This window comes from Tinamus guttatus, unplaced genomic scaffold, assembly GCF_059628265.1.
Source record: "Tinamus guttatus ecotype Peru unplaced genomic scaffold, ASM5962826v1 Tinamus_guttatus_pri_ptg000676l, whole genome shotgun sequence".
In the NCBI taxonomy this organism is placed as follows: Eukaryota; Metazoa; Chordata; class Aves; order Tinamiformes; family Tinamidae; genus Tinamus; species Tinamus guttatus.
Window position 1 is genome coordinate 860300 of NW_028289210.1, and position 13078 is coordinate 873377.

Here is a 13078-nt window from a genome sequence, read left to right on the forward strand (position 1 = left end):
AAGTGACTCTTGAAGTCAATAGCTAGGAAGAACTGACTTCAGAGCCTAGCCTTTAACTTTAGTTAAGTAGTTGGTGTGTGCTGAAGGAAAATTATTTTTGTATTGCTAGCTCTTTCAAGCACATTTGTAGCATGTACAATTCATGTTTCCTCCTTTATTTCTTCCTTCTTTCCCACTGTCTTAATTCAGCTGATCCTTGCTTCTCCTTGGAGCCTACTTCCCCTCTCCTTTTCGCCCTCAAAAAATAAAAAAGTTTGAATCTTCTGCTGGCTCTCCCAGAAGAAGACATGAGGAAAGCTGCTGAGAAGCAGCCATCATGACGGATGCTAGATAAGATTAGAGGTCTCTTCCAAATCTAGTGAGTGATTAATAGCGTCTCTCTTTATGTCTGAGCCTCTGGTGCTGTTGCCTGTGTGTTATACACACATGTAAATATGTAAGAGAGAGGTGTGAACATCAATGAGGCTAAGCCACCAAGAGATCTGCATTGTGCTTCTTGTTTGGGCAGTATTTTTGTGCAGCCTTGGTGTATTCCTCCACAGAGGCTGTGTCTATGCTACCAACCCTGCTTTGGCAATGTGTAGCAAAAGGTAGCCGGTGGAGCTCTGTGTCTTCCTCCCAGAGTTAGCAGATTCTTTGGTGTAGGCACAGTTTTGTCTTGAGATTTTATTCCTAGCTATTTTTTTTCTCCCTAGTCTAGGTATATTAGTGGAAAAAAAAAGACATATTTTTCTTCTCCCCACACACAGCATCTAGTTATACCTGCCAGCTTGCTTAAGTAGGCCGGGCCCCAAAATAAAAGGTTCAAGTCAACTCAGTCCAATATAAGTAATTCCCTGATTTCATAGCCGTTTCTTTGCGTAGATTATTTTTATGCAGTGCAGGTCTATCTGCAGTTGTTTGGGTCAGTGTAGGTAAGATCTCACCATTCAGCCCAGGGTTTGCACATGAGGGACATGCGGAAGATGGGGCTTCCCTTCCTCCTCCTCCTCTCTTCAGCCCAGCTGTGAACCACATCTAAGGTCTTTTCATGCAGCACAATGGTTGACTGATGGCTCAGACGCCCCCTCGTATAATGCAATCCATACAGAAATGTGGCCTGTGTGATCTTTATATGGCTGCGTTGGACGCATTTATTCCAGATGCTCCCCAAAATTCAAATTGGATTAATTGGATTTTTTCCTAGGGTCTTTAGCTCTGGTAGATATAGCAACTGCTTTTTTTCCCAGCTTCCCTCCCCTCTCCAACTGCTAGCCCAATTGCTAGTTAATAGAAGAATTTATGTGTGTGTGACACTGCAGTAATTGCCATGACAACATTGTGTGCTGCGAGGACTTAGAGCTAGCTGGAGGAGAGGAGTTTCCCCATGTGAGTTAGGGCTGTGGTGAAAGAGGAGCTGTGGTAGAGCCTTTAGTCAGCAAAAGCAAACTACGTGCTAGGTAGGCATCTGTTTTGGGCAGGTTTGCTCTCTACTACTGTTAAAACAACTAAATTCTTGCATGGAAAAACAACAGCTTTCCTCACAGTTGGCCCAACTGGAGCCTGGCAAGTTATTGCTCCTCTTTGTGCACTTTCACTTCTATATTCTCTGGAGATCTTCCAAACCTGCCTGGATGCAACTCTGTGCCACGAGCTCTAGGTGTCCCTGGTGGAGCAGGGGGGTTGGACTGGATGATCTCTAGAGGTCCCTTCCAACCTCAACCATTCTGTGATTCACATAAGCCACTGGGCAACTCTGCAGAACATCATGTCAGTCATTGCTATTCTTGGATGTGCGTGTGAATGTGGAAGGAATTGGGGATGGATGCGCTGACTTCTGCTCTGCTTTGTTGCTATTGTGTCTTGTGCCGCTTGTAGTTTCCGGAAGGATTCAGCACAGCTGGATAGCTTTGCTCCAGGTTTATATTACTGGGGAATGGACATAACCTACCAGGCTGGGCTGCTGTCCCGTAGCCAGCTAGGGTGGAACGGATGTTAGTCCGTGCCTTCTAAGGCTGTAGGGACGTTTCTGAGCAGTGGATTGACCAACATTAGCAAAATGTCTGTCTTCCTTTTGAAAAGACTGCCCTTGCTGTGGCAATTCTGAAAGGAATTGTGGCCAGGGCCCTGCTCAGGCTTAGCTCTTTGCTCATTTGTCAATGAGTCTTGGGCCTAAGTAGCTTGCTTGCAGTAGCACCATCTTCAGCTTCGTTCCCTAGGGACTGCTTCATCACCCATCATTCTTACAGAGAAAATAAGTCTGCTGCAATGTCTAGGTGACTCATATAGTTTCCCATATATTAAGACTTCCAGCCCTTCCTTTGGGAGTGACTAAGCCAGTAAATTTTCCCATCAGGAAACCTCTCCCAACTTGCAGCTTGCAACTTCTTTTTAAACTTTGACTACAGTGCTCCTGGCAGTGTTCCTTGTAAACCGATAGAAGCACTATCTGCACTGAATTCACCCCTCCTTTTCCGCCCAGAGAGGCTGCTAGCTCTGCCTGCTCTTCAAGCAAAACACTATTTTGTGCTGAGAGGGGTGTCTGTTAATGTGCGACAGCCACCAGTTCCATTGCAGTGTGCTCCACGCAACATTTTCTCACTTGTTTTGGGGGACTAAATATGGATCACGGTAGTGTCTACTTTGATGGCCTCTGTGTGATCTGCCTTGGTAGGCAAAGTGATGCTGTCCACTGACGATACTCACCCAAAGGATGCTTGTTAGAGCGTGTCAACCTAGGGCATGTGTTCATTCCCGTGGAACTGCTGCAAGAAACTACTTTACAGAATAGTCGTTTCCTAGCTGAGGGCTGCATAAAGACCAGTGCCATAAAGGAACCTTTCTAGCTAAATCTCCAAGGTCAATGCAGTAAGCAAAGGCACACGATCTGAAATAGAAAAGCAATAGGACATGGATGCCGGTCTAGAAAGAAGGTGAAACAATTTCACTCTTCCTTCTAATGTTAAGGCGGACCTCAGCATAGATATCACAGATAGAATATGGAGAGGGACACCGTCCGTGCTCTCCTCTGAAAGCCTCTTGCAAACGCACTAATCAGACACTAGCAGCTTGTGCACAGCCTCTCCTCCAATGGAAGCCACCTGTCTCAACAGGAGAAACGGGTAGTGCAAATATCATGGGGCATGAGTGAAATGGACTGTTTCCACAGAATAAGTAACTATCGTGGGTATACAGGAATACTGAATATTGTCACGTAGTAGAAAAACCCTACTTCCATGGCTGTTTGGTGAAAGTCTTGAACAGTAACAGAGTGAGGCTAGTGTGAGGGCTCTCATCCTGGTCCGCAGGTGTCTAATTGCTTACCAATGTGTTTGAATGCTGTGGACAGTTTGCAGAGGACTTTCTTCTGCCACTGACTTATGCCTTTCAAATTCTTTTCTTTATTCTCTCTCTAAAATCTTGTTACCTTTTTGATATGACTCACCCTTACTTTGTTTAGGATTTGATTACTGTGTATTGATGTGTGTCTCTGAAGTGCATCCTGCCTCAGCAGAAGGTTTATATATAAAGAAATAGAAACATACGAAGTAGATGGCAAATCCTGTGCCATGCCTAGGAGGAAAACCAATACTTACACAGAATGACAACTTTTATATATTTATTTTGTAGAGATTTGTTGAAACGTTTCTCTTCCTCCCACGCAACTGGTGTTCAACAAACTGTACATTAGCTAAGGACAGCACTCGTTCCAGATGTTGTTGCTATTTTAGAATTGCTTAGATGTGCTAACGGATACAATGCTCTGAAGTTCATTGAAATGCAAGCTGAATAATGCAAGCCTAAGATAGAGATGTAAGATATGGCTGTTTTCTATCAATGTGATGTGAAATCAATTGTGCTGTTTTAAACTAGGTTCAAAACAAAACACATTATTCCTTCTTGTTGCAAGTGCATAGATTATGTGTTGTTATCATCTCATGAGTCTCCAGGCTCTTCTTTCAGAAGGAAACTAATTATTTCATCCTATTATATGAGAATTTTTGTGTAATTTTGTCAGGACAGCTAGGTTAATATGAGTCAAATCAGGCAAAATTGCTCTGTTTTGAGAGAAATGTTAAATACCTTGTTGCACATTGATGCTGATGCTCTGGCTCTTTGTTTCTTTTCCAGGATGATCCTCTCACTAATCTAAACACAGCCTTTGATGTGGCTGAGAAATATCTGGATATCCCCAAGATGCTGGATGCAGAAGGTAAAGTAAATCCAAATTGCTTTTACCTTGCTTTTCCTCAAGAAACTTCCCACTTCTTCTAGGTGGACTTGTGTTATACAAGAATTCAGCAACCTGAATGCTCCCTCCATCACCATAATGTATAGGGAAAAAAAAATGAGAATTAAATTATTAATCACATGTTCTACTTCCCTTTTCTTTCCGTGCCCCTCAATCTTCCAAGTCCAACGTAGAGATCTTAACTGGGGCTGACTAGGCACTGCACTAGGCAAAGAGGAACAGCACCTGGTTATGTCCATTGATGGCTAGCACGTTCCCTTTTGAGAAGCAGAATGCTTAACACTGAGAAAATGTACACTGTTGGGCTGTGTTCTCTTTGTTCCAGAATTTGTATTCTAGGCTCTTTCTGGCATTGCCGGGGACCTTCCTTTAGGGGGTGTGGTGGTGATTTTTTATTATTATTTTGAGAGTGAGGAAGATAAGGAGAGCAGATTCAGCAAGAGCAGATCTGTTACTTTCTCTTAGTTCTTATAGGCCACTCTTGCCCCATAGCTGGTGTTATAAACTGCTTCTTCCTGACAACTTAGAAGTATTAGGTACAAAGATCCTTCGCTGACTGCATCTGGAGACCAAGGCCGAAATCCATGTTTTTAGAGATGCTTTTCCTACTTAGCGCAACCGTTCCCCAGAGGCCAGACATTTAAGAAACTTGTGGGGACCAGCTTGACAGTGGATTTGAAAGGCAGTAACTCTTAGAGTGCAAACAACAGCCTGAAATAGTTTGCTTGTACAGTGGCTGCTTGCCCAAAGCCGGCTGACTTTAATGGTGCAAGATGTATTTTAGGCTTGGCTTGTTTAGCAGAAGCAGTTAAAAGCTTTTGCAAAAGCTTTTGCTAGGTAAAGGAGACCAAGGAATGGGGGGGAAAGGTGGAGGTAGGGCTGCTGGGCTCTGTTACTCTGTATTTAAGTAAATAGTGTGTTCATGTTCATTCTTCTGAGGCAGGATTTCCCATCTGTCAGGATGAATCTTGCATTCCTTGCACTTATCATGTCAAAGCCACAAAATGTCATGAGCTTTCTAGAGCAGATTGCATTTGAGTGTTTTCTGCCACTCTGTGGGGAACAGAACCACCCCCAAAATAAGCAGATACAGCTTCAGATCTCTGCAAAGCTAGCAGTGATGAAGAGGATCCCTTGCAGGAACTCCCATGTATGTCCTGGTGGCTGTCCTCTCCAACACAGTGGAGATTATATGCAATCTTTCAATTCCATCTTCCTGATCTCAGGAGTTGTTGAGTTTCCCCTGAATGTAATGAGAGGGCATTTTGAAAATCAAGCCATCTGTGTGTTGAAATGGAGGCGGTAGGACAGGGCAGGGAGGAAGGATCTTCCCTGAAGAACTGCATGGAAAAATTACAGCATGATGCATCTATAAATACCAAGTCAACCTGTTGTGAGTTCGGATTGATTCAGCCCGTCATTCGCAGGAACATAGTCAGAGCAGAGATGCACTCTGACGTGCTATGTGCTGATGTATGGCCCCGATGGCCTGGCCAGACCCTCAAAGCAATCTTGTCCTGAGGGAGGGGAGTCAAGAAGGTGATTCTGGCTTCTGAGACACATCTCTGGAAGGCTGGGACTTCTCACGGTTGCTGTGAGGCGTATACCCTGCAGCAGGCCTCGTGGACAGTTGTGGTTCTCCCTCACTTTTGCTTTCCTCCCGTCAGTTGATTATGCTCTTAACGTGAGGTTTTTTTTGACAGACATTGTTGGAACTGCCCGTCCCGACGAGAAGGCCATCATGACCTATGTTTCTAGCTTCTACCACGCCTTCTCAGGAGCCCAGAAGGTATCGCAGGATCCCAAGATCCCTCCACAGAGCACACCTGGTGCCGTTGCTAATGTCCAAACCTTTTTATTTTTTTTCTTTTTTCTTTTCTCTCTCTCCTCTCTAGCTACGGGCATCTTTATTATCATGTTTTGGTAGAGTTGGCTGTTGGTTCAAAGTGGTGCCCCAAACATAATAACCTGGGGCAAGGGAGCCAGGACTGCTATTTCCCTCTGGTCAGTGTTACTTGTAGCAGCCCCTTCTGTGTGCCGCTACGTTGGCATTCAGGCAGATCCTATGGAGCAGGGAGCTCTGTCTCATCAGCCAAGGACACGCACCCTGTTCCAGGGACACCTGAGGTAGGATGTTATCCCACTGTTATCCCACTGGAGAGCACATAAGTTGTCCTGCTCAGCAGACTGCAGCCTGTGCCCACTGGTAACACAGCTGATATTTATTTGCCTTCCTCCTCCCTTCCCCGCCCTTTTTTTTTTTTTTTTTTTCAAAGATAGAGATCTAGAGTTGGCTTAGGGTTTTTAGGAAGGGTTCAGTGAATGCCCAAAGTTTTATCTTTTATCTTACGTACAAGTTCCCACACCTTTACTTCAAGATCTAATCCTGCCACTTTCTCAAGTTTTGCCACAAAATTCAGTCCTAGTTCATCTGGGACTTACAAAACGTGTCTGATGAGACCTGTTGTGGTGATTTTGCCTGCAGAGCATTGCTTATCAGGACTGAGATGCCTAGTTTTGTTTATTCTTTTTTTTTTCCTGTGTTTCTCCCCAACTATACCAGAGATTGGGCAGCTGAGTCCTTGCAGTGTTTGGTTTAGCAATTTTTCTGTTAGTAACGGAGACACTTAAGAAAAATATTTTGTGAGTGAAACCTTGCAAACATCTCTTTCCAAAACCAAACAGCCATCCATGCCTCTGTGCCACAGGCACACCCAGTGCCTGCGGACGCAGTGCGTAGCAAGACTCCGACCTGCAGCTCCTCGGCATGCAGCAAGGCAGTCCATCGCTGGGTCCAGAGCCCAGACCCTCCACTCGGGAACCCCCCGGATTTGGGGGGCAGTTGGGCAGGGTGCCCCTTTGAGCCACAGAGCCAACGCTGCTAGCCACCTTCCGATCCGACCTCCCAGCTCTCCGCATGGAAATCTGTCTGGCCTGTCCTGCAGTGCATGGTGGGGAGCTTCCCGCCCCTCTCTCATCACGCCACCCGTGACTGTTTTGTTTTACTCTGTGTGCTGCTTTCTTACTTTATCCTTTCAACCTCTTTTCCTTCTCTGCGCAGATATTGTAGGCACGCTAAGGCCGGATGAGAAGGCCGTTATGACCTATGTCTCATGTTACTACCACGCCTTCTCGGGCGCGCAGAAGGTGAGACTCGGGCGCTAACAGTTCCCCTCTCGGCGCTCCCCGCGGCCGCGCGCTCGCGCCCTCAGGGAGCGGCGCCTCAGGGAGGCGGCACGGGCGAGCGGAGCCACCCAGCGCTGTCCGCAGGCACCCGTCTGTGGCCTTGCTGAAGAAGCGACCTAGCGAGTCTGGAGAGAGTCCTTGGAGCTCACAGGAGCTGCTCCGCTCACACGCCCTGTGCTGCAGAAAGGGTTTAGTAAAGCTAGCATAGGAAGTCAACTGGAGGTTCGCCCTGCTCTGGCAGGGTGCGGTGTCCTGCAGGCATCATCCTGCCAGGTGGTGCGTCTCCGGGCATACCTCACCCCAATGAAAGCCTGGGCGAGACGGGAGCTTGCAGAACATCCCCCTGGAGCTGCCTTCCCTCCTTCACTCTGCTAGTTCAGTGCTCCCTTCCTAGGCTGGATCCCTTCAACAGGTCACGTAGGAGCAGCCCTCAGCATCTCTTGTGGCACTCATGTGCTCCAGCCACAAAGCTTGTTCTTGCCAGGCCTTTCTTGATATTTCCTGTGCTCACCCTCTTCTCCCTTTCCTTACTTCTCCCCAGTCATCCTCCCTCCTTTCACAAACTACCTGTATTCTTTCCCTTTCCCTTACTTTTTTCCCCCCCTGCTCATTTCCATAACTTCAGCTCTACTTTCTCTGCTTCTTCTTTATTACAAAGTCTCCTGCCTGGCATCAGGACATTTGTCCTCAGACAAGCCAAATAGTCACTCATAGTTGCTTTGGGTGAGCTTCCTCCAAAATGGCAATTCCCTTGCAATTCTTTGAACAGACCAAAAGGGAAAAAAAAAAAATCCATCCTCTCAGGCCCCAGCCTGGCTGGGCTACAGCCTTTCCACAAGATCATGGCCAATTTCAGGCAGTGAGCTTTGGAGCAATGAAGTCTGAAGTTCAAGAATGAATACTTAATGTTATGAATAGGACAGCAGATCTCCCTGGTTCCCCTGGCCCCAGCTTCTTTCTGTTTGAGATGCAGCCCATAGGTGGCCCAGCTTGACAGCCAACTTAACTCCAAAAAGGCTTCATCTCTTTGTACAAAGCAATGCTGATGCTAGTAACACTGGTGTAGTTCTCACACTGATGTGGGCTTTCCGAGGACAAATTCAAGCAGTAGACTGCAGGGAGCAGCTCTTTAGCTCATTGCTGTGTTTGATTCCCAGTCCTGTTTTGTATAAATTAGATGTCGCTGTCTGATTTCTAAGGAACTTTCCCACAGCAGTACAGCAAATCTCTCCATTTGGAGTAGTTTCTATCATTATGACTTCTCCTGGAGGATGCTGTTTTGTAAGTAGTTCAAAACCCTTAAGACCAGGCTGCAAGCTTCAGCGGGCTGATACTTGCCCAGGGAGACTGCAGTCTGCGAGCTCGCTCCAGCCTAGTGATAAGGCCTGCTGTTTGCCAGGTACTCCTTAGGGACTGCTTCATGCTGTCTGTTTAACCTGGAGATCTCCTGATTAAGGAAACAGAAAGCTATGAATGTGAGCAGGTTTCTGACCATGCCAGAAGAGCACCTTGCCCTTGCCAGTCCGCTCCTCTCTGGGCCCATTTCACCTTTTGCAAACCTGCTTAGCAGGTCCCATCACCTTGTCAGCAGTTTAGGTGGATGCTAGGACTGCTAGGAGAACCGAGAGGAAATTTTTACTGCTTCAGGATCTGACTCAAGTAACTGAAGGTAGACCTAGCTGCCAAGCTTCTTAGTTACTGAAGCTGCAATCCCATGTACTCCAACTGACTTATAGGGGAGGATCAAAGTTTTAATTATTTATTAGATTTTCTGCAAGCCTTATGGGCTACCAACTCACCTGTGATGTGGCTGGAGGAGCAGGGCTGCTTTCTGGAGCGGCCCCAGCCCCTGCTGTACATTAGCCAGCTCTCGAGTGACACACGTTCAAGTCCCTAGGAAAATGTAGTGACTGCTAAGGGAAAGCGCCAGCCCTGAATTTCTTGAGGCGCTACCACCTTGTGTATGATTAGGTAACTTACTATGATATTACTCCATTTTTCATTCAGATTTTTCAATACTGCCACCAGCCCTGAAGGGGAAGTCCCATGAGCTGCTTTCTGCTTCTTTCACTGTCTTATACTGAGCCTTTGAAGGTACAGGGGCCCCAGTCTGACATGATGTGTGTGAATGGCTGCTTTTTCTTTATGCCATTTATATATATGCATTCGTAGGTATATTTGCTTTGGTTGGTTTGCTTGTTTTCTAACCGCTTCTGACTTTCACACTAAATGCATGGTTGTTTACTATTGGTTGGCTTAATATTTTGAAAACTTGGTTTCGGGATGAAAATTTCTAACTAATGTTTTAACATTTTATTAAAAGATGTTTGGTGTATGGTGTTCTGGGCTGGTGCTCTGAGGCCAGACAGCAGCAGCAGGCAGGCACCCACACTCTGCAGCGTACTGTGGGAATAGCTTCCTTCATCCTCCTCCTCAGCAAAAAGATGTGGGTCCATGAGCTACAGATACAGTTCCCCTTCTACCCTAATCAGACCGAGTTAGGGTGGAGAAGTACAGGAAAGGCAGAAGGCAGAGAAATGACTGCTGCTTTGGCTGTGTGCACTTCCCTTCTGAGGTACCAAATGGCAGGTGCGTACCATGCAGCAGTGCCTGCAAGCAGAGCGGGCTGGCCCTCCCCGTGCAGGCTGCGCCCAGCAAGTCGGTGCCGTGCTGCGCTGAGGCGGCTCCGTCACCCCAGCGCCCCGAGAGAGGAGCAGTAAGGGGAGAGAGTATGGAGAGAGCTTCCAGGCCCCACGATGGGGCCTTCTCAGTGCTGCTCTGCACCATGCGAGCAGCCTGGCTTGTTTGGAGCCAGCTTGAGCATCATAAATACATCACTGCCTTCAGCAAGGGAGGAAATCCAAAATGTTTTTCATTTTTTTTTCCTCCAATCTGTTGATGAAGGTGTATGGAGAGCTGCCTTGGCCTCACGTCAATCTTGGTGTGCAACTCTTCTTGCGCCTGAAAGTGGTTCACTGAGGTTGCTAACACCACAGGTCTGCTTATAGTAGCAGTGTGGGAGGTATTCATAGAGATCACCCGAAGGTGTTGGGTTGTTTTTGTCCTACGCTGCTCTGAGCAAATCAGCAGAACATGTTGTTCATGACAGTAGTAGCCCCAGCTCCATTCCTGCAGCATAGAGTTACACAGAGCAGGGTAGAGTAGGCAAGAGCAATGGAGGAGCTAGTAGTGGTGTGGCAGAGAAAGACTGGTTGCTACACTTTGATCTTTAGGATAATAGAAATAGTTGTAATTGCTGCCATTCTGGAGACTTTTGTATCTGTACAGATACATATACACACCGAAAAATCTGGGCAGCTGTAGGAAATCTATCATCAAATAAATATAAATATACCCTTGTGAAAGGGGGTCCTTACTACTGCAGTGAGCTCCTGGGGAGTAAAAAGCAGAAAGAGTTAAGCATATGCATGGATCGCCTGTCCTGGGAAGTCTGAGATACAGGTTTGTACTACCAGTTCCCTGTAGCTACTAGACACATCACGATAGGGCTGTGAGGGATGTTTTGACATGCTATATGGTCCCGCATCCACAAAGTTTTCTGTGTATGTCAAAAAACAGTCTATTAGGTACAAACTGTTGTTAAAAGCAGATCAGAGTATCTTAAATATGACTGTCCTTTGCACTTCTTGCTGATTTTCTTTAACTGGAAAATCACTTTCTGCTCTGAAGATCCCTCTGATGTGTTTTTAATTAGTTTATATCTGTGTATCTACAAGCCAGCCCATTTTAGTGAAGGGACAGATGACTGAATATATGTTTTACCTTACATATGGCCAAGATCACCACTGGGGTCTTAGCAATCCCTACATCACTGGGGAGTCTATGGCTATTGCTATTCTTGCTGCCTCAGGTCAGCTGCAACTTTGATGGAGTAAAGAGGAGAAGAGCTCCATAGAGGACCGATGTCTAGTATCTTCCCCAGGCACCAGGGTAGTACATGTAATGCGATGACAGGGTGCTGGATGATCCCCTAGCACCCATCACGGGGCCACATCCGCCAAGCCCTGTTGCATGACACCTACCATGATGATGATCTGTGCAGCTCCATGGATACGTGTGGTGCAGGGATGAGCCTGCTGTATGTTCCCTCTGTCAGACTCCTTCATGGTGCTGCATGGGGCAGACTGTTACTGAGTTTGTAGCTGGGATTTTTCTAATCCTTGCTCAGTTCCAAATTCATATTTTAACACATTCAGCTACCTGCCGGGTGTTGGTCCCACAGTGAAGGGGAAAAAAAATGAAAGAAATCCTAATAACAACAGGTTCTTCCTTGTGAGATTTTATTTGGAAGAAAAAGCAGAAAGTTTATCTAGAAAACAAAAAATTATTCTCTGCTGGGCCATAAAAAGCTGAATACATAGTAGGTCTCATGCAGCAAGGTATTAGAGGAGGTGGCCCCATGCTGGGTGTTGTAAATATAGGAAATGCTGGAAGATAGATCTGATGGACAGGTTTTGAGGTCAAGAATAAGTTTAATCTACCATGTTATCCTCAAATTGGCCAGCGTCCAGTATATGGATTAACTGTCTTCAGGAAGTGCTTTCCTAGGGGTAAAAGCATGTAGAGAGTCTCATCAGGTGGACACCACTCAGTTACTGCCATTTTGGCTCCTGGCGTAGGTGAATGGGGTGGGAGCAATGGCAGAAACTCCCTCCCTGCCTTTGTAAGAGGCAGCTGGAGGGCTTTCTGGTCAGGAGCAAGTGGCAGAGCCCTCTCGTAGGAAGAGCTTCAGGAAGGGCATAGAAATGTGGTTGTGTCTCAGCATCTGGGGCTGGGATCAGCCACGCTCTCAGGCTCTGAAGGAAGGTATTCACCTGAGAAGGCAAAAGTAAGTTGTTACAGAAGCAGGTCAGGGCAGGTCTGTAACAGCTCCGCTCTGCTGGAGCAGAGGCAGGCTGCTAGAGCCAAGGTTAGAAGGCTTTACCACAGGTATGTGGCAGGAGGCTAAGCCACAAGCTCTGGTTTATGGTTTTTTCATGCTTTTTCCCTCTCCTGTTTTTCTTCTTTCGGCAGGCGGAGACAGCAGCAAATCGTATCTGCAAGGTGCTGGCAGTCAACCAAGAAAATGAACAGCTCATGGAAGACTATGAAAAGCTGGCCAGTGATGTAGGTGTCCATGGTGCTGTTGGTTGGTCTGGTGCGATGTTGTGTAGAAAGGGATTGCATTTAAACCCAGACCCTGATAGCTAATCCCCGGGAACGCTAGCGGTCTGTGCTTCCTTGGAAAATTCCTTTTCTACCCCTTCTACCTGGAGGAAAAATGAATTATTGAACTATATCTGAAGGCAAATATAATCTGCTTTAAAACAAATCTCCTATGGAGCAGCTTTGAGTTTCTATAGTTTATTAAAAGCAGCTCCAGAAGTACTGAAATTAAAGGGAAAAGCAGGTTGTCAATTTGTATTGCCCAGGAATGTACAAATTCATAGCATCTCTCTTACAAATTTTGTACCAATACAATTGGTGAACTTGTTGGCAGGAGTTAGGAACTGGATCAGGGAGGAGTGGAAGTTAACCATAAATGAGGAAAGAAATATGTGTAAACCAGGTGTTCTTCCCAAAAAACACACAAGCTTTTCTTTACAAGCCCTGTTGTTGGCAGAATTTTGCTGTCAGCTACCATAAAAGTAAACAGTTCCT

The 13078-nt window shown here is 46.2% G+C and overlaps 1 protein-coding gene across 6 annotated transcripts in view; it reads left to right on the plus strand.

The window, feature by feature from the left end:
* Positions 1-13078, plus strand: part of ACTN1 (actinin alpha 1) — a 77062-nt gene that overhangs the window by 47521 nt on the left and 16463 nt on the right. For 3 of the 6 annotated variants that reach the window (XM_088536546.1, XM_088536542.1, XM_088536544.1), the window contains exons 7-9: positions 4111-4192; positions 7293-7378; positions 12452-12544. In XM_088536546.1, coding sequence (XP_088392672.1) covers positions 4111-4192; positions 7293-7378; positions 12452-12544 — 261 coding nt within the window. Of the gene's footprint in view, positions 1-4110; positions 4193-5934; positions 6021-7292; positions 7379-12451; positions 12545-13078 lie in introns of all 6 variants that reach the window. The other 3 variants (XM_088536545.1, XM_088536541.1, XM_088536543.1) reach the window with 1 other exon arrangement.